We start from the raw sequence: 21,531 nt of genomic DNA on the forward strand, positions 1-21,531 counted from the left end.
AAAAAAGATGGTCACTGCCCCAGGTAGCTTACAATCTAAGTGTAAGAGAAGGGACAGCAGATAGATATAGATAGATCCAGGGGAGAGTACAAGGAAACAAGGAGGCAGTATTGGTCAGCTTGGTAAGCAGTGGTCCTCAGCACACTAGCAGCATAACCGTTAAGGTTTTTGGAGGCGTCACGGCAAAGGAGTGTTTGAAGGAGGTGGCTTTGTGGATGTTTACAGGGATCTCCTTCCCAGCATGTGGGGCAGCAGGACAGAGCACGAAAGTGGTTGTTTCAAAATGTAACAAGTAGGGGATGGAGGCTGGCATCATGGTCTGCTCAGAGACAGGCATCAACCTTTAGATAGTGAATGAGAGATGACAGGGAAGGTGGGTATCCACACTTGAGTCATGCGGGAGTGGCATTCCAGTACTTCCTCTGGTCCTGGGCCAGGTGGCTCCTTTCCGTCTCTGGCTGCAGGCTGTCAACTGAGCTGGCAGGTGAGAGGTTGGGCACTCAGCATGAAGGGAGCCAGGGTGCTGCAGCCAGGACTGGGCAGGGGAACTCAGGGGGTAGAGCTGCTGGGAGCCCTAAGGTGGAACGAGAGCCAGGCGATGTTGGGAGTTGGACAACAGAGTCTCCACAGGGAGCAGGTGCTGGGCATACGTAGGAGAGATATCTCTTATGGAAACTAACACGTTAGCAAGAGAAGAGGAGATATCTGGCGGGGGAGGTGGAGACGGAGACAGGACAGGCTCTGCAGGGAGTTACCCCTGCTCCCCAACTTCCCCCACTGCTCTTATCTTCCTCCCAGTTCCCCCCAATAGCTCCCTGCACCCCATTGCTCACTCTTGGGGCCTCCCACTGCCCTGCATTCTGGCTTTTAATTTATTTATTTATTTTTAGGACTCTTGTTCTGGTGGGGATCGGTTGTGAAGGGCCTTGAAAGTAAAGACAAGTGGCTTATGTCTGAGGCAGCAAAGAAGGGACTAGCCAGTGGAGGGCTGCAAAGAGAGGAGTAACAAGGGCAAAGAGACATGCAAGGGAAATGATCTTTGCAGCAGCATGTAGGCCTTTCTCACTTGTTCAGGATTTGGACAATAAGAAGCAAACAAAAATACTTGCTGCTAGCAGATTTGCTGTGGTCATTATTTAAGCTTAATTGATTCCAAAATATTAATGAAATAAGTGAGCAGTATTGGAATGTGAGGACTAGGCAGTTTTGCAGTTAAGCCTGTTAAGAAATACCTTTAAATAATGAAACTTGTAAAGCTTTTTATCTTCCCAAGGCCACGTTTGTTTGATAATTATTTCTATTCCAGAGATTCTGTCTACTCAGTGATAGTATCTAGGCTGGCTAAAACCTTACATATCTCTACAAATACTCTTATCAGTATTTCAGACAGGTAGAGGCCTGAAAATATCAGCGAATTTCTGATGCGTCTCCAGTTGGTGCTATCTGCCCAGTTAACGTTGCTCAAGTAATTGCAAGAATGTCTGCATTTTTCCTTGGGCTGCATATTTATGTCGTGTGTAGTAACGCTGATAAAAATCAGTTTTGGAGATCTTCAAAGAAGCTTAATTGAAATTTAAGCTTAAGTCACGACTGGTGCTGAGAAACTAGACGTTCAGTTTTCAGGGGAAACAAACCTTGTGGAGTGTCGTTATTTTTTGTATAAATGTAGCTTGTGTTAGACTGTTCTCTCCAGCCTGCTAGTCAGAATCTGAATGTGGAGAGATTTCTTGTTTGAGCAATGGGTAATTGATTAAATGAAAGCCAATACCCATTGTAATTAAATCTTCAACTCTTGGTTCAGCCAGAATCCATATTTTCAACCAAAAGGTTTCCTAAATTCAGAATGAAATGAAACCACACTGTTTAAAGACTTACAAAACATTTTCAGCTAATTGGTTTAAGTGTGGCAACAGAGGGGGAGATGCTAGTGTTTCTTGAAAACTTATTTGGCTAAATATACTGTCGTGCTGCACTGTTGCCTGAAGCAGGGCTTGAAAATATTATCCAGTACTTACTATCTTAAGAACCTAGACGGATTAAGTCCACTAGCCACTAGGTGAGAAAATTTGGTCTTCGAAGGCCCCCAAATTGACACTACCTGCATTTTAGAGGCATACAACAGTTGTGTATTAATGGGTGAGGTTATCAGCAGCCAACAACTTTATATTTAATACATTTAAAAATATGTTAATTATGACATCTCTCTTGCTTTTCTTATACTTCCTTTCCATCCCAGGCTTCGCTCAGTCTTTCTCCTTTCTTTCATATAATAGATCCTGGAATATCTTTTTCTTCATTGTATTTGTGTCTCTTCCACCTCTTTCTATTTCTCTTAACTCTTTTTGATCTCCTCCTCTTTTGTTTTTGTTTTTTTAATGGAGGCTTCCATATTTCTGTGAGGGTGCTGTCCCCTGGATCTTGGTTGGCACACCCATTTTTTTTATGTCTGCCTCCAGCCAATAGACATCTGCCTGTGGAACTCCAGAATCCCTTTTGTGCTGCAGGAAGGAAGAAGCAGTGTTCACTGTATCTCTGATGTGGTGCTTCTCATGTAGAAACAGTTCAAGACTGAAGAGTGCAGTATTATGCATTAAAATGTACAGTTGAGGTTTTGGAAGTCTGAATGCTGTCAGATAGGACTAAGTAGGAGATAAATCCAAATCTGACGTATATTCAGGGAGAAATTTGCAAAGGCACAGAGGACTGGTAGGCACCCAACTCCCATGAAAATCAGTGGGAGTTGAATGCCTAACAAATTGCTATAGGCCCCTGGGAAAATATCTACCTAAGTGCTGAGACTGGGATATTTTATATATTCTTGTGTTAAACATTGTGCAATTAACAAAGGTCTATGGTGGGGAAGTATATGCAAGTAAATACAATATCCATGAATAAGGTATTTGGGACTGCCATTGGTACCAATGCACCATTGTAAAGCCTGCACCAGAATGTGACAGTTCTGGGATTTTTACTTGTGCCCAAAGGTGAAACTTAACTTGAGTGTTTCTGTATTGTTTTGTCCTTCCATAGTGTTGGGCAACCATTCCAGGGGGCTTACCTGGAAATCAGCAAGAACCCCAAGTACAAAAGACTCAAAGATGCCGTGGAAGAAAAGATCATTATTGCTGAAGTTGTGAATAAAATCAATAGAGCTAATGGGAAGGTAATAAAATGGCACTGTTTCATCCCAAAGGGTATTCTGATGTGATAGGTCTTGTTGTAAATTAACATATAGGGCAATTTTATTTTTCCACTCAATGGTTCTGAAGGTACTAAAATGCTTATTTATTCACTTTTCCCATCTGTAAAATGGGAATAGTGATGCTTACCTCTATTATAAAGCACTTTGAGATCTATTGATGAAAAGTGCTGTATAAGAGGCAGGTATTATTTATTAATTGATGGTAATTTCTTTCATAACTGTTTTTATTAAATTATCCATTTTACACAGTGGAAGTGTGGAATTCTTTTAGGATAAGTATATTTCTAATTTCCAAAAAATGTTGGTATTTAGAAAAATTAATGCTTAGCTGCGTATTAGGAGAATAGTTCTGTGAGATGGTAGCGGAGGACAACATAGTATTTAAAATACATAAGCATTTTGGTACATATAGTATGTGTGCACACAAACGTATATACTTGATACTGCATTTATTCTGCACTCAAAATTTATGTTGATTTCAATGGACATTTGCAGTGCACAAGGAACGAAGAATCAGGATCATTCTCATTTATATATGTATTCTGACTTTCCATTTTCAGATTGTACATCTATAAACTTACAATTAAAAACATTGTGTTTATACATGTAAGCATAGGGGGCAAAATGAAGAACTGGGGATGCATTAGGCTTCTGGATCCATAAGAAGGCAGTTAAATAAAGGTGACCACATTTTCAGAGACGTTGATCAAACTGCAGCTCTCGCTGAGCTTAAGACACTCAGGTTTGAAAATTTGAGCCACAGTTCTTAGTTGTATGAACTGTTTGTTTTCTTAATGGTTACTGTGTTGTAGAATCTTCCTCTCTGTGTGTTTGAATAGATAATGTTTTTCATTTTCTCATTTTACAGTGTGCATCCAGGATTTTCTTGCTAACAAAAAATAATGTCCTCCTTGCTGATCAAAAGTCTGGACATATCAAGGCAGAGGTCCCTCTGGGTGATGTTACTAAAGTGTCCATGAGCTCTCAAAATGATGGCTTTTTTGCTGTGCACCTCAAAGAGGTAGAGTTTAAATCTGTAATAAATTATCAAGCACATTTATACTGTATGAGAAGAAATTATTTTAAAACATTAATTCTTGTGTTGCTAGCATGTAAGGTTAAAAAAGCTGTCTAAACCTTTCCCACATCTATGAAGTGGTAGGTTTAAGATTACTAAATACCATGTAGTGGAACTGTTAAATAATGGGTGACAATTCACTTGTGAAAATGAGACCTAGTGATTTGCTTCAGCCTTTTCAGGATTAGACTTTTTCCATTTGTGAAATGGCCCTTTAGTCTGGTTTTTATTCATAGTGAAAACTTGTCTTTAGCTTTTTAACCCCTCATATAGTTTTCCCTGACTCTTCAGTGTAACTGAAGTATAACGAACAGATTAGTAAATATGTTTCTGCTCTTTAGGGAAAGTGGGAAGTTTAGATTAAATATCATCCCCTTTTTTTCTTCTGAATAAACTTATTAGCTTGTATACCTAGGCTTCTAAAAACTCTTTGATAATATTTTTACCACATTTTTATTGTTCACTTCATCTTACTCCCTGCATTCATCATCACTAACTTTACCATTCATCCACTCAATGGGAGCTCAAAGAAATTTACATTATTATATCACTAATTTAGTTACCAATCTAAAAGAATCTACAAGTACTTTTGTTTCTCTTCACTGTTTGTAGAACCCTCTTAAAAATCTATTCTGTCAGCGTTTTTCTTAAATGGAGCTGATAGCCTAGCTGTTTTGTTGAACAAATTCCATTTATATACTGCCCTGTCATGCCAGAACATCTTTTTCTGTGTGCTAGTATCAACAATTGGTTTCAGTTCCTGATATAGTGTGAATTGCTGTGATGTAGCCAGCAGAGGGAGACTAAAACAGTGCATTTCTGTAGGATCTACAAAGTTTAGTGGCTTTCCTTTGGGCTGAGCGGGAATTTACCTTGATATTTAGAATCCCATGCAGCTTTCTCATCAGATTCTAACAGGTTTAAAATTGGGTCATATATGAAGCCCAAAATTTGAACGGTGTTCCTTTTTAACTTAGAAGTCAAAATACTGGTGACAGGAAACCTCCTTGCTACTCTGTCTTGCCCAGTGGTGTGCTTTACTGGTATTTGATCCTTATGTTTTGCATTTTGGGGGGTGGCATAGGAAGGAGGGGGTCTAAAGTCTGCTTACATATATATATAAAATGCTACAGGATTCCTCTGAGTATATTTGTGGTGATACTAACGACATTTCTTTCTGTTTCAGGGCTCAGGAGCAGCTGGTAAAGGGGATTTCCTGTTCAGCAGTGATCACCTTATTGAAATGGCCACCAAGCTTTACCGCACCACTCTCAGCCAGACCAAACAGAAGCTCAACATCGAGATTTCTGATGAGTATGTTTATTTTTTGCTTGTTTTTAAAAGGACATTTCCTTCAGTGCAGCATGCTGTTAGGTTCATCAGTCAAAAATCTAACCTTGGATAAACAAAAGGGCATTGTGTAACTGGGATTTTTTTTCTGATGACAGGGATTCCAGTTTTCTGTTTCTGTCTGTGCTCATTTCCAGTATTCGTTTTTGGCTATTTTAGAGCCTTGAAACTCAGTAGAGAAATTCTTTGTTTTTTAGGTTTGTTTGAAATGAGACTGTATACGTTTGAGCAGAAATCATATTTCATTATCAGTGAAATTAAATAAACACAAATTCAATTTAAAACCATCTTTTACTTGTACACATTTATGTTTTCACACTGTGTGTAACCCACATACATAAGCAGCGTTACATGCTGCTACTCTGTGTGACCAAATAATGAATCATGGAGAACATGAGCAGAAAATGATACAGGCTGCAATTGACAGAGACAAAACGTTAAAAGGATGTCAGTTCATCTGAAAGATCCTCTACTTTCTTTTCAGTGTATGTTGCTTAAAATTCCTGTTGATGTTTAATGAGTTGATTGTGGCTTAAGCAGAAAACTGGAATCTCCAATTATAAATTGTGTCCATTGGGTTCTGTTTCATGTTTTGGTCTCTTGAGTAAGATTCAGATTATCAATGTTGTTAGAGTAAAGTTGTTATTATCAGTACATAGAGTAAAGTTGCCCTGTAAATTAGCTTTTATTGATTAAGTGCAAGGTCTGTTAAGAAATAGACCACCAACTGTTTTCGGACTTAGGGCCTGATTCTGCCACATTTGCTCATGTGGCGTAGAAACGTACTCTGAGTAATGCCACTGATTACAGTGGGACTGCTCACAGAGTAAGGTACTGTTCCTTTTGAATAAAGGAGGCAGAATCTGTCCTTTTTTCTTCAAGTGGTGTCCCTGTGGGTGCTCCACTTCAGGTATCTGTGTGTCCAGGCACCATTGATCGGAGATCTTCGGAAGCAGTGCCCGGTCGGGACGTGCGTGTACAGTTGGTGTCTTGTAGCATCTTTGGAGTCTGTTTGGCGCGCGCGCGTTTCAACCCCCTGAGTTCCTTCTCAACTGTCCTTGGCTGAAGATGGAGTAGAGCAGTGCTGAACCTCTTCCCCATTTTGAAAGAAAATTAGTTTTAGTTAGATAAAACCTCCCCAGTTACTACCCTACCTTTAGACAGTTGCATAGACCTCACTAAAAACAAAACAACCTCCCCCCCACCCCTCAAAACAAAACACCTAGTTTTTCTTAACCCCTCTTCCCCCTTTGGGAGCGAACCCCACTAAGGTCTCATTCTTAGACCTTCTTCAGTGGGCCACATTAAAGATGCCGGGGTTTCCTGGTTTAAAAAATGCGACTCTTGCAAGGACCCCATACCACGCTCGGACGGACAGTCCTGGTGTGTCAAATGCATCGGTGAGACGCACGTCCCAACTAAGAGCATCCACTGCAATCCTCTAAAAACCAGAACTTGCTGCAACCGAGACCTGCTTTTAAAGATGATTCTTCTGGAGAAATCCCTCCAACCTGATTTGGAGACGGGCAGAACAAAACCCTCTCCTAGGTGCTCTCTGACCAGTTTGGAACCGACCAAGAGCATGGCTCCACCATCTCACGAGAAGAGGAAGAGAGCCTCGACCTCCACAAACAGAGAACTGGGCACAAACAAACAGTCCCCAGCAAGGTCCTTGCCAGCAGTCCAGCTGCCTCAAGGGTCAGCACCTGCGACATTCCCGACACCTCTGGCACCGGGCATATGGTGCAGAAAAGTAAGGAGTCAAGACCGCATCATGGCCAGGTCTCCTCCTCAGCACTGGCACCCGCGCCGGAGTCGGCGCCGTCCGCTCACAGAGCCCCGGCACCGACAACGCCATTGACACCGACACACCATCCGGCACCGGCTGCTGGTGCTGCCATGGGGCCACCGGCAGCAGCCAAGACCAAAGACAAACGGCTTAAACCAGGGGTGGGCAAACATTTTGGCCCGAGGGCCACATCAGGGTTGCGAAAATGTATGGAGGGCCAGGTAGGGAAGGCTGTACCTCCCCAAACAGCCTGGCCCCCGCCCCCTGACTGCCCCCCTCAGAACTCCCGACCCATTCAACCCCCCCCCCCCCCGTTACTTTTCTCCTGACCAACCCCTCCCGGAACCTCCCACCCCTAACTGCCTCCCCAGGACCCCACCCCCTATCCAACCCCTCCTTCTCCTTGTCTCCTGACCAACCCCTCCTGGAACCTCCCCTCCCTATCCAACCCCCCCTGCTCCCTGTCCCCTGAGTGCCCCAACCCCTATCCATACCCCCACCCCCTCACAGGCCCCCTGGGACTCCCACGCCTATCCAACCCTTCCTCTTCCCCATCCCCTGACCACCACCACCCCCCAAGCCTCTGCCCAATCCAACTGCTCCCTATCCCCTGACTGCCCCCAGGAACCCCCTGCCCCATATCCAATCCCTCCACTCCCCACCCCCTTACCATGCCAGAGCCAGCCACGCCGCCGCGCTGCCCGGCAGGAGCTCGCCATCTGGCGGAACCTGCCACACTGCCCAGAAGGGCACCTGGCAGGCCAGAGTGCTGGCGTTGTGGCTGCGGGGGAGGGAGGACAGCAGGGGAGGGGCCGGGGGCGGCCAGCCTCCCCAGCCAGGAGCTCAGGGGCCAGGCAGGATGGTTCCACGGTTTTCCCACCTCTGGCTTAAACCAACAGCTTCTGACTAAATCCTCGGTGATGCACGCTCCGGTGCAGATGCAATTTCTAACACATCAAGACATCTCAGTGGATTCGCATCTACTCAGTACTCAGGGCTCACCCTTGATCCAGCCACCCTCTCCAACTGAATGCTCTGTCTTCACAGACGACGATGATGGTGATCACAGAGATGCAGTCTTTTCTCCACCCGACTCTCTTCCACCACAACAAAGACCACCTCACAGGAACATGCATCAGAAGGACCAACCCCAATTCCCATGGTTTGCTCCACCAAGGATGGGACCTCAACTACCATGCTCCATGCAGTGGGCACTATGGGACCCATGCGCACCCTATAAGGCCCACTATTCCTGCACCTCCTCACCCTGTAGAGCACAGATCCACTCTCCAGCTGGATCCCCAATGCCATGCGCGTCTAGAACCTTTGAGGATCCACATGAGGAAGTGGAGGAAGAGCCCACACCTGATATGGAGTTGCCTGAACACAACTCCTCTTCTTTGCCTAATGAAGCCGTCATGCCACTCCCACCAACTATGGCAGGCGGCTTCAAGCAATTTCAGGAATTATTGAAGAGGGTTGCAATCAGCCAGGACATTCCATTGGAGGAAGTACAGGAGAATCAACATAAACTCTTGAAGATCCTCCAACCCTCAGTGTCCTCAAAGATTGCACTCCCCATAAACAACACCATATTAGAACCGGATGACACTATCTGGGAGACACCAGCCTCCATCCCGCCAACCTGTAAAAGGGCTGACCGAAAATATTATGTCCCAGCTAAGGGCATAGACTTTTTATTTTCATACCGACAGCCCAACTCCCTTGTGGTTGAAGCGGCTAATCATAGGGCTAAGCAACCTCATTACCGGTCCACACCCCAGGAAAAAGTCCTCAAATGCCTTGACCTCTTAGGTTGCAAGGTTTACACATCCTCTACTCTCCAATTTAGATTTGCCAACTATACCGCTCTTCTCACTAGCTATGACTTTGGCAATTACAACAAACTCTTTGAATTTATCTCCCACATCCCAGAGGAGCGAAGAGCGGATTTTAAATTGGTCCTGGCAGAGGGACAGCTAGTATCCAGAACGGCGCTTCAAGCATCTCTGGACATCCCTGACATGGCAGGTCGCACCACAGCCACTGCGTAGGGCCTCTTGGCTCTCTTCATCTGGCATCCCTAAAGAGCTGCAGACCTAAGTGGAGGATTTACTGTTCGACAAAGACAAACGTTTTTCTGGAAAAAACGATGAAGTCCTTCACACGATGAAAGATTCCAGGGCTACCCTGCAAACACTAGGGATCTACACCCCTCCTTCCAAGAGAAAGAGATACCAGCCTTACTAGAGGTCTCACCCGCAGCAATACAACCACCCACAGTCCAAGCAGTACGAGACTGGGAGGTCCCACAGCAGGTCTAACCAGATGTCAACTAACCCAGTCGGAACAACCTACGTCCCGCCAGTCCGTCAACAAACCACAATTTTGAAGTCTTGGTTGAGGATCTGAGTGACCACTCCTTACCGCCGTCGCCTCCAATGCTTCCCTTGGCGAAACATCACACATGATCACTGGGTCCTGGAAATAGTGCAGTTGGGCTATTCCAGCCCCTTTATTTCATGCCCCCCTACCCTTTCCATCCCTTTTCAGGGTCCCCTCTCATGAACACCTACTTCAGGAGGAAGTAACTCAACTACTCCTCTTAGGTGCAGTGGAATGAGTTCCAGCACAACACAGAGGGAAGGGATTTTACTCCCACTATTTCTTGACCCAGAAGAAAAGCAGAGGAGGGTGACCCATTCTAGACCTGCAACAACTCAACAAATTCATCCGCCCCTAAAAATTCAGAATGGTCACGTTAAGCACAATAATACCGGCGCTGGAACGAGGGGACTGGTTCTCACCCCTCGACCTACAAGACACATATTTCCATATCTCCATATACCCAGCAGACAGACAATTCCTACAGTTCACAGTGGGACACGACCACTTCCAATACAGAGTGCTCCCATTCGGTCTTTCCACCGCACCGCGGGTGTTTTCCAAGATTCTCACGGTGGTAGCGGCCCACCTCGCAAACAAGGGATCATATTTTTCCTGTGCCTGGAAGACTGTCTTGTCAAGGGCCGATCATACGAAGAAACGCCAACAGCCATGCTATCGACCATCGCTTTTTTCCAAAGGCTTGGACTGCAAATAAACTTCCAAAAGTCCACTGAGACACCTACACAGCAAATGGAGTTCATTGGGGCTTACCTGGACTTGACCCTCGCCAGAGCCTTCCTCCAGCAGGCCAGGTTCCTCACCATCAAACACCTCATACACATGGTGTCCCCAGAATGGGTCTGCAACTTCTGGGCTACATGGCAGCTGCCAAGTTCGTGGTGAAACACGCCAGATACACATGAGGTGCTTACAGGGCTGGTTGAGTTCAGTATGCAAACCCACCAAGCACAGCCTCCACATGATGGTAACTCCACCCGCAAACGTGCTGAACTCACTGCACTGGTGGACAGAAAGGGAGAATATATGCACAGGAGTTCCCTTTCCCCAAAATCCCCCAGCACTCATGCTCACCACACACGCCTCCCTGATAGGCTGGGGTGCACACCTGCAACACAACATGACACAAGGCAGGTGGTCTGCACCAGAAGCCCATCTGTATATAAAGCTCCTAGAACTGAGAGCTGTCAGGTATGCCTGCCTTCACTTCCTCCCACTCATTCGAAATAAATCTATTCAAGTACTCACGGACAACATTGCATGCATGGGGGAGCAAGATCACGCTCCCTGTGCATAGAAGCCATCAAACTTTGGAACTGGTGCATGCGACATTGCATAGACATCATGGCTTCATACCTGCCAGAGTGTCAGCACACCACCGCCAACACCCTCAGCAGGTACTTTTCACAGGAACACGAATGGGAACTAAATCCTGTAATCGAATCCCACCTAGTCTCCCTTTGGGGCTGTCCTTCGATAGACCTATTCGCCAGAGCAAGGAACCGCAAATGCCAATTATTTCACTTCAGAGCGGGACTCGGGACCGGCTCCTTGGGAGACCCATTCCTAATCCCATGGAACAGGACACTCATGTATGCATTCCCTCCGATTCCTCTAATAAAGAGTTCTCTGCAAAATCAGGGACGACAAGGGCAAGTTCATATTTATCGCCCTGGCATGGGCCAGACAGACCTGGTATCCTTACCTGCTTCACATGTCGATCTACCCTCCGAGAACTCTCCCTATGAGACCGGACCTCCTCTCCCAGAGTGACGGTTGCATCCTCCATCCACAACTGGAGAAACTTCATTTGACGGCCTGGCTCCTCCTTGGTGCCAGTTGCACGAACTGGCCTTTTCGGAGCAAGTCAGACACGTGTTATGACACAAGACGCAACTCCATCCGCAATGCTTACCTCCAAAAGTGGAAACGTTTCTCGGTGTGGTGCTTACAGAAAACCCTCACACCCTGCACCACACCCCTTCCCAATATCCTAGACTACATTTTAGAACTCAAAACAAAGGTTTATCGCTCAGCTCCATCAGAGTTCATCTCGCGGCAATCAATGCACAGGTGAGTAACCTCCTCTTAGCATTAGTGAAATTAACAATTTCTCTAGGCAAAACGTGGACCCTGTATGTGCTGTTGCTCACTTAACCATAGGCTGCTGCCTAAAGGTCCTGTAATGTGAGTGCAGTTTATGGATCTGATAGATACTGAAATGTAGGGTTAACTTGAAAAGTTAGAGTTGTTGCTACGAGGAGTCCGGTGGCACCTTTAAAGACTAACAGATTTGTTTGGGCATAAGCTTTTGTGGGTAAAAAACCCACTTCTTCAGATGTTGTTCCTCAGTTGTTGCTCTTCATCTGAAAATATCAACTTTTTTCTTAGTGCTATAAAAAGTGCAATTAAATTTACTCAACCATAAGTATAGGTGCCCTGAGCATTTTAAAATGTTGAGGCAATTCCAAAACAAGGATCTCATGTAATGGTCAGTGGAGAGGCATATGCTATCAAAATCACATTTCAGCATGCATGTTAGACTGTTTAGTGCACTTGTGTGGCCTGTCTGATGACTGAGATCTTGTCATCTTTCCTGCTGACAATCTAAGTCTTCACAGAGGCTTGCATGTTTGCTTGTGGATCTGTTGTCTTGGAAATTAAAACCCTTCAGGCATATGTTGTCCTTGTATTTATCCACACAAAAGTATGTAAAGAACTTCATAGTAGCACCATGTTTAGCGATGGAGAAATATTGCTCTGCTGTCCCTTCTCAAGTGTAGATCTAAACACAGCTGAATGATTAGGAACTGAGGAAAAACTATGTGCCATGTCCTTGGCGTTGCTCTCTCTGCTGGGCACTGCTCCTTGGGAAGGGAGTACCTGCAGGCAAGAGTACCATTGACCTGTGTTTATGCCCAGTCAATCATTTTTTTTTCAGTTGGGGCAGGCCGGGGGGTAAGATAGTTTTCCATTGTAGTGTATTTGCATTTATTTATTGTCACAGGCTAACTGCTGAGTCAATCAGATGTGCTGAAATGGGGTTATCTGTCTTCTGTATTGTCATTTTTGTCAGCAAAACTCACAAGACATGGTGAGCCAGCTGCACGGGTTTAGGGTGACCAGAGGTCCCGATTTTATAGGGACAGTCCCGATATTTGGGGCTGTGTCTTATATAGGCGCCTATCTCTTTCTCCTCCTCACCCCCCCCTAATTTTCCACACTTGCTGTCTGGTCACCCTACAGGGGGTTGTTTCAGGAGGTCAGAACATCAAGGAAAGTGCAGCACAGGTGACACAGCCTGTGGATGTCGGCACTTAGTGGCACTTCTGGATGCTGCGTGGCTGGGAGCTCTGAACAAGTGACTCTTCAGCGTCTGGCATTGTACAGCAGGAAGAATGTACTGAGTGGAAGCTCTGCAAAGCTCAGGCTGCTTCCTCCCCTGCACTTTGCAGACAGCTTGATTTTGATTTTCCAGCTGAAGGGGAAACTTCTTTGAAGTTTTTGGCCTCTACTGGAAGACTTCTTAAAGATGCTGAAAGGAAAATCTGCCTATTACAAAAGACCTATTTTAGGTCAATGGGAGTTGTGGAAGAGCCAAACAGTGATGTGGTGCTGTCTTGTTTACTGCTGTTAGCCTCAGATACCCCTTCGCTACATGTGGTGGTGGTGAAATTCAGAAAGACTTAATAAAGATGCATTGATGGTTTTTAAGCAACTGGATGATTGCAAGGGAGTTTTTTCCACTCTCAGTGGAAAATGAAGGGTTAGAGACGCCAGATTGCAGAATTGAATCGATCTGGACTGCAGGAAGTAGCTATCAGAAACTTGCAGATGGCTGAGAAATTTATGTAATCACAAAATAGAGAACTGTGAAAACTGACTGAGAGTAAGAAATATGAGGGTTATTAGACTCCAGAAACACAGAATGGAAGCAATCCAGAACAAACGTGCTCCAAGTGTTCATAATTTTGGTGCCTGACCAGTCTGTGCCACAAACCATACCCAGTCTGTGCCACTTAATTTCATGTAACCAACAGTTCCTCTGGTGCAGGAAGCAGCTGGATATGGTCTTTATTATATTTCTGGTGAGGATGGTTCAATGGTTAGAGCATTAGCCTGGGACTTGGGAAACCTGGGTTCAAGGAAACCCCACTTCGCCACAAATATCCTGTATGACACAGGGGAAAGTCACTCAGAACTTCTCTATGCTTCCATTCCCCATCTGTAAAATGGATATATTAGCAATTCCCTACCCCACAGAGTGTTGTGAGGATAAATACATTAGATTGTGAGGCACTCAGATACTACAATAATGGTGGCCATAAAAGTATTTATCTACAAGAGAAATTCTCCAGAAATGATAAATTCTGTACATCTAGAATAGTTTCCTTATCAACTGAGCATTCCAGATTGTTTCATGATACCCAGTAAAACCATCTGCAGGTTGGGTCACCTTCTACAGGTCAGAGTTCTAATGCTGCACCCTGGTATAAAATGAGAAAGATCCTTTTCTGTATTAACTTCAGTCTTAATGGCTACTTGGGAATACTGTTGGGCAAAACTTCTGGAACCCTAAAGTGTTTATCAGTATGTGTATTGACTGTTAGATACGCACAATCTTTATTCCACTTTTTCCCAGTCAGAAATCTGTTGTATAGTGGTTATGCAAGGTAATTTTATGCCACACAACACTTAACTATATTTTTAAGGTTATTTGCTCCTTGAACAACCTTATCATCTTTGAAACAGTCTGCAGACCTTGGGAATTTGATATTTTAGCATTTATGGCAATAGATATAGTTAGAGAAGGATTTTGGAAAACCAGTAGAAGATCAAGAAGATCTGTTCCAGTGCTGCAGTAAGTGGGGAATAATTGTAAATGTCTCAAATACAAGATCTCTGTGCCCTCGATACGTTGTCACATCAATTTTGCCCTGGACTAAGATTTCTGTGTATTAGCCATGTGACCCAGTCTCAGCAAATGGTTAGTGGGTGTAGATTCTACACCCCGAAACTACTAACAGTGGCGGGAAACAGTGCATATTTATTTTAGGAAGTTTTCTCAAGGAACAATGTAGACAAGAAATTTTCGAGAAATCCCATAATATACATCTATACATCCTGTTTTAATTTTTAAAAACTTTGTTTACAAGAGTGGCCTCATCACAGGACCTTTTTTATTATTCGGTGCATGTAATCTAGACGTTAACCTTTGGTAAGAAAGTGGATTTGCATTTCTGAAATTATATTCAGTGCGGGCAGTCAGAATACCTGAGTTTTACTATCATGAAGATCAGCAGTAACAGGGAAAGCAAGTTGCTCTTCAGCGGATTGTAAAATCCCTTCATAGTAGGTCATCCTCTCTTTCAATTTAGAAGACATTATTTTATGTTTTGTTTCTTTGAAATGGTTAGGGATAAACTTGTTCAATCTTACCTTTCTTGAAACTATGATTAGAAAGCATCCTGCCAAATCTGCTGACAGAGCACAATCAGATGTGATGGCTCTGATGTGCCTGTTTTACATTGGATGTAATATACTGATATCCATCACATTGCCTATAGGCAATTAGATTGCCTGATCTAAAGGGTAGTGAGAAAGGGGAAGAAATAAAATATTGTGGGGGGAAAGGTAGCGATGCTTGGGTCTGTAGAGTTATAGTATACACATGACCATTGTTAAACCATCAGATGGTGTCCGGAGAAATGAGCACAGCGCTAGGAATTGGCAGGTCCTTGTTTTGCCACTTACTCGTGTGGTCTTTGGTGAGTCCTTCCACATTTGTCTCCGTTTCCCCACCTGTAAAATGGGGCTCTTATTTACCCACCTTCAGTGAGGCGTATTTGAGGATTAATTGGTATATATCTATACTGTACTTTAAACGTAGACCTTAAGAGGTCATCTAGTCCCTCCTCTAGGACTGAGGCAGGATTAAATATATCTCGACCATCCTTGACTGGTGTTTCTCAGGCTAATATTCTGGGGGTGTATTAACAGGAGTGTTGAATGATGCTAAGTGTTGTTTCTTGTCATTTTGATATTTTCATGTATTAATCACGCTTTTTCAAACAGACCATTCTGAATGTTCCCTTTCTAAACTGGTACTGCAAAAATCTAGAGTTTGAAAATCTGACAGTGGAAGATAATTGAACACATGGGAGCATAAATGGACAAAAATAACATATAACAGAACATTTTCTAGTTTCTAACCCTCTTTTATTACTAATATCATAAACAATTTCATGAGGTAATATCATATACCTTTTTCTTGTTACAGTAGCTAATGAAAGAGACTCTTGCACAAAGGACTATTTGCTGTACATGTGGTTTTTCCACCCTTAATTAAAACCCATTTTATTCCATCTCCTAGGTTCCTGGTTCAGTTCAGACAAGACAAAGTATGTGTGAAGTTTATACAGGGCAACCAGAAAAATGGCAACATCCCAACTTGTAAACGAAAAAACAACCGGCTCCTTGAAGTTGCTGTACCTTAACTGCAGTTGATCCCTCTACCTTTCATGGACTTGTTTTTTTGTTATAGTGCAATTTTTAGTTTTTTGGGCTGCTAGTGGCTAATAGCTTTAGAAACCCTTGGCAAAATATTTGACTAATAAGCTTTTAAATCTTTCTTAATGCAGTAGTTTTAACCCTCAAAATGTACATTTTGTCCAGTGGCAGCATTTTATGAACTGGCAAAATATCTGTTGCATATGATATGTGCTCTTTGTTTAGCCATCACATTTTAGTACAGCATACCATAAACCCACATATTAATGAAAAAACTATTAATACTCATTGGAGTAGAAATCTGCCTAACAGAAGATATATAGATTGCATCATAAAAGATATGATGCTTATTGGTAACTTCTGCCCATTGCATTTTTATACCAATCTCTGCTGGTGATCTAAAGGATTAATTGTTTGCTACCATTAGAGAGACTGGTAGAATTATGAGACTGAAACAGTAACTTTAATTGTAAACAGCTCTAAGAGGTATGTAACTTGATCTTTAACAGAATGTAGCACAGGGGAACCTAATTCTGCAAAGCAGAAGGAATGTACAACTGCCTATGCAGCATATGCATATGGTTTTTATTTGCAGTAAAGAAGCTGGTGTTTCAAAACAGGCTTTCTAATTAGGTCAGATATTTTTAATGACTATACAGTAGGAAGCAGAGTAGAATTAAGGCAGCAACAACATATTTCTTTCATTCACAAAAGCAATATAATTCAAAGCATATTTTCTATTCTGCTTTTTTCCTTAAATTACTGGTTAACATTAGATCCTGAAAAATGCAGTAGCATGAATAATGAAAACTGCAAGGTATTTAAACTGGTTAGTTATTTGAAGAGTTAGTCTTTTTCAGATATGGGCATGTACAATGTGCAATAAAACACCCATGACATTTTGTGAAAAATTATTTATAATACACTTTTGTGTGTAAGAGAGAGATGATTGGTACAGCCTGCATAGATGATGTAGGGATGAAAGTAGGTTTGTGGTTTTAATTTGCAGTTTTTTAGAATGTACACTACAGTTGTCAATTTGGGAAAAGTACTTAGAATTAAAAAGTTTCGTAATTCTGGGGGATGATGTATATAAATTGATATAATAATAAAATTGTCCTAATTCTCTGATGATTGGTACTCTTATGTTATAACCATATTTTTGTATTTCAGAACTGTTTTTTATAAGTTTTTTTGTGCCTGATGTAATGTGTGCACAGAAACACTTTACAATCAAGAACTGCATTATACACTTTCAGTGTAACTCACTGCAATTAATCTTTTATAAACCAGAAGCATTAGCTGAAAGCATGGATTTATGGGGACACTTTTGAGTTTTTAGATAGAGGTAACTATTCAAGTGAAGGGTTTGTTGAATGTAATTGTTTGATTTGTTGATGAAAGGACAGTTGAGAAGTATTGCGTGCTTGCAGGCTGATACAAATCCCTGCCTTCAAAGACAGGTTAAGATACCAGATATGCAATGCTGAAAGCCCAAGCATAAATAAAGTAAAGATAAACAAAGTTCAGAGTCTCATTAGTCTCCTGTTGGTGAAGTTATATAGTATTTGTGAAGGTGTCCTTATGTTGTTGTTCTATTGTAATGTAGACTTTCAATATTAAAACCCTGCTATTTATTGCAGCAGTCACCAGGGCTTCACACGCACTCCTTACATGTCCAGAAAAACAGTTGTTCCACTTTTGAAATTTTTGTCACATTTTGGTTTGGGTTAAAATGAAATAAAAGGGTTTAGCTGTGATTGGGGCACAAAATGGTTGCTTCCGCTTGTCTCCTTAATGCTACCGAGGTGTACTTTTTTTGAATGGCAATAGTGGTGAAACTTGTGTGTTAAACTTTTCGTAAATGAGACAAAAGCTACCCCTTTCTCGTAATCTTTTAGTAATACCTAAAGGCTCAAAATAAATCTGTGTTGTCAGATTAATTAATTTTAAGTTTTAAAGCAGCCTCCAATTTCTAGAGCAATATTAGGGTGCACTCAGCTTATGAAGTCATGGCCCAAAAAACATAGCACAAAGGTGGTGATCTAATATTTCAAACTCCATTCTTCACATACAATGAATTAAAATTTCCGCTTGGCAAAGTGTAATCCAGTTAAAGCTACAAGGGCTTGTAAAGTTGTTTAACCTTTCAGACTACTTCTAGTAGGAACCTATTAGGGCCAAATTTTCAAAAAATAACCTGGAAATAAGGAAAGCAGACATGTAAATTCTGTCATTGGGAATGAGCGACTGGAGATGGATACTGGATGATGACCTGTTCTGTTCATTCCCTTTGGGGCACCTGGCATTGGCTACTGTCAGAAGACAGGCTACTGGGCTAGATGGACCTTTTGGTCTGACCCAGTATGGCCGTTCTTATGTCATTGGTTCCTGCAATTGTTTGCATGTGGAAAATTAGTGGTGGAATTCAGGAGCATTTGAACACTTGACCCATGGAATCAGTGTTACCTTTTCACTTTTGCATCAAGTCACTCTATAAATGACTTCAATTTTATCCTCGGTGTGTATTTAAAATGATTATACTAAAAGGATAGTTGAGATATTTGAAGAAGATGAAGGTCTTTACCTTGGTTTCTATTGTGTTGTTTGTTCTCCCGAACTGTGGTAATTTCTAACCTGTGAACTAGTTCATACTTCGTCATATATTGCAATTGGACACCTACAAAATTATTGGATTCTAAATGTACAGAGAGGTTTTTTTGAACATACATTATTTGGATATGTTCATTTAGTCATGATATTTTGAAGTTTAGAATAAGTATGCAGGGTGTTGAAAAGAAAATATACGGTCATGTGGTTAGTTTCCTTTCCTTCCGTTTCCTTTCTTAACCTACTCTGGTGCAACTGTAAAAAGGGGCAAAAACCCGCTGGTGCTGAACTTACGTATCCCTTTATCTGTAATTTTTCATCTGTCATTGGAACTCTCAGTCAAGGATCACTGTTGGAGGGAACTCCCTGCATGAGACTTCACCAAATAAGAAATAAAACTTTGTTCCTAGACCCATATCCTCTCTAAATCTGTAAGCTGCTACTTGTACTCCTTACAAGTTTTACCTGCATGGGATTGGGAAGAAGTTCAGATTTAAGGTTAAACCTAATATTCAGGTTAACCTGATATTGATGAGTGGTTTAGGAAAACATAAAATCTGAATTTTATGTGTAATTTTCTTGTGAAGCAACATCTCTTTCCAAATGATTTCACAATAACCCTTTTTTCTTTCTTTCAATGACGTTCTACTGTGTGCAATGTGATGTGAATGAGTTAAACCTTTCTCTAGACATTGCTTTCTTTGAACATTCTGCAAATTCAGCGTTCCTGTTGTCAGGATTTGGATTGGCTGCCCAAGGGAATAGTGTAAATAGGCCAGATTAACTTGATTTTCATAAAATGGCATCAAGCCACAAACCTGTTTTTTGTTTTTGTTTTATGGAAGAGAAGAAGAGATTTTCCTTTTATGTTTTTTTTTACAGTTTTATACTGAATTATATAATTGATTTTTCATTATACAAATCACATCATAAGTAAACTAAGATGTACAGCATAAAGAACAGCATTCGTATTAGGCCAGGTTTGTTTGTCTTTTGGTTTGCTTTTGCCAGAAGTGAAAGTATTGTTTTTTTAAACACTTCTGGAATCCGTTAAAAAGCCTAAACTTAAATATAAAATATCTTTCCCCCTTCTGCTGAATTTTCATTGTTTAATAGTTAAACCTTTAAATATTTAAGTCCTTACTTTTGAAAAACCTATTTCAATGTTCTATAGGATATGATATAGTTTATTTCTGCAAATGGCACCATAGTATAATTGCTATTTGAAGAGGAGAGGAAGGGCAACACAAATTAAATATTTAAGCTTCTCTGGATATTAAAATGGTTCAAGGACAGAAAAGAAAAACTAAACAGTTTAAAGGGGATGCCATCAACTTAAACTTCACACACATCTGTGTTGTGGCAAGTAACACTCATGATCGCTGTAACAGGAAAACACAGTTTTTCCTGTAATCTTTGCTCCTTCGGCATCTTTATTTCTGTGCATTTGACAATATTTTGCATATGGTCAATTTCACTGTTTCCATTGTATAATCAGTTTCCCCTGGAATTTGGCACACAAGAATAAGGGAGAGAAAAACATTTTAAAAAACTATTGTAAAATCCCCTAAATAAACAAAGGTCTCTGGCACAGATTGTAGTAATTGAAACCACTTTTAAGTAATCTACTTTTAACTGAGTAGATTTCCTATTGAGAGGGTTCTTTCAGTAGCACAGGATTTTTGTAATTCAGGTTACAGACGGGGGGCCTGATCCTGCAGACACTGAAGCACATGCATAACTTCGCTTATGTGAATAATACTGTGGACTTCATGTGAGTAAAGTTACCCAAACACCTGAGTGTCTGCAGGATTGAGCCCAAGGGGTACCATGCTCCTACAAGAGGACAATAATATGCTATGCGTCACTTCTATCTAAAGCTTTTCCATTTTCCCATTTGTTAAGTGAGGTAGTTTCTTCCAGAGGTTGTGCTAAAGGCTGTTCAATACATCGAAAAACATTATTGGCAAGGAGCATGTTTGGGCAACAGCATTTCCTTCTGCTAGAAACATCAATAGAGGTGCTTGTTCTCTGTCTCCATATATACACACAAGCCGTATCCTCTGATCCAAAGTAATGGTAGAACATTAACTTTGGCATTTAGCTTATGCATCAGAGACTGAGGATTTATAAGGTGGGGTCTCTTAGCCATCTGAGCTTCTTAAAAGGAGGACATGGAGGATGAGGATTAGCGGTGATCCTGATCCTTTTGAACTGCTGCTAATAAAACTGGAAAAATCATCCTTGTATGGTGGGATGGCTTGGGATCAGGAGTTCTGGGAAGATTTAGTGGAATGCATTTGGAAGCTGAAAGTAAAGGGGAAGGAAACGCAACTTGGTTTTTCCAGTAAGGAAACCCACAGATGAATACTCCATATGGCTTGCTGTTCTTGCCTAGAGTAAGCCTGCCTAAACAACGGCTGTGAAATGAACATCAAACTACATCCAGACTCCACATCAACTGAAACCAACTCTTACTCCTTCATGGGCTGAAACACTCAACTTTAAAACAACTCAAAAATGGGTGTTAGAAATGGACGTGACTGATGTCATCGTCAACAGGTGAAGTTTGTGTGGTAAAAGCTT

The 21,531-nt window shown here is 42.0% G+C and overlaps 1 protein-coding gene across 4 annotated transcripts in view; it reads left to right on the forward strand.

The window, feature by feature from the left end:
• MYO1B (myosin IB) overlaps window positions 1-17,859 on the forward strand; it is a 179,711-nt gene extending 161,852 nt beyond the window's left edge. For all 4 annotated transcript variants that reach the window (XM_037912508.2, XM_037912505.2, XM_037912507.2 and 1 more), the window contains 4 exons: window positions 3,031-3,163; window positions 4,071-4,223; window positions 5,467-5,594; window positions 16,199-17,859. In XM_037912508.2, the coding sequence (XP_037768436.1) occupies window positions 3,031-3,163; window positions 4,071-4,223; window positions 5,467-5,594; window positions 16,199-16,322 (538 nt within the window). In that variant the 3' untranslated portion in view covers window positions 16,323-17,859. The remainder of the gene's footprint in view (window positions 1-3,030; window positions 3,164-4,070; window positions 4,224-5,466; window positions 5,595-16,198) is intronic.
• Window positions 17,860-21,531: the final 3,672 nt, after the last annotated feature.

Source organism: Chelonia mydas, chromosome 11, assembly GCF_015237465.2.
Source record: "Chelonia mydas isolate rCheMyd1 chromosome 11, rCheMyd1.pri.v2, whole genome shotgun sequence".
Lineage (NCBI taxonomy): Eukaryota > Metazoa > Chordata > Testudines > Cheloniidae > Chelonia > Chelonia mydas.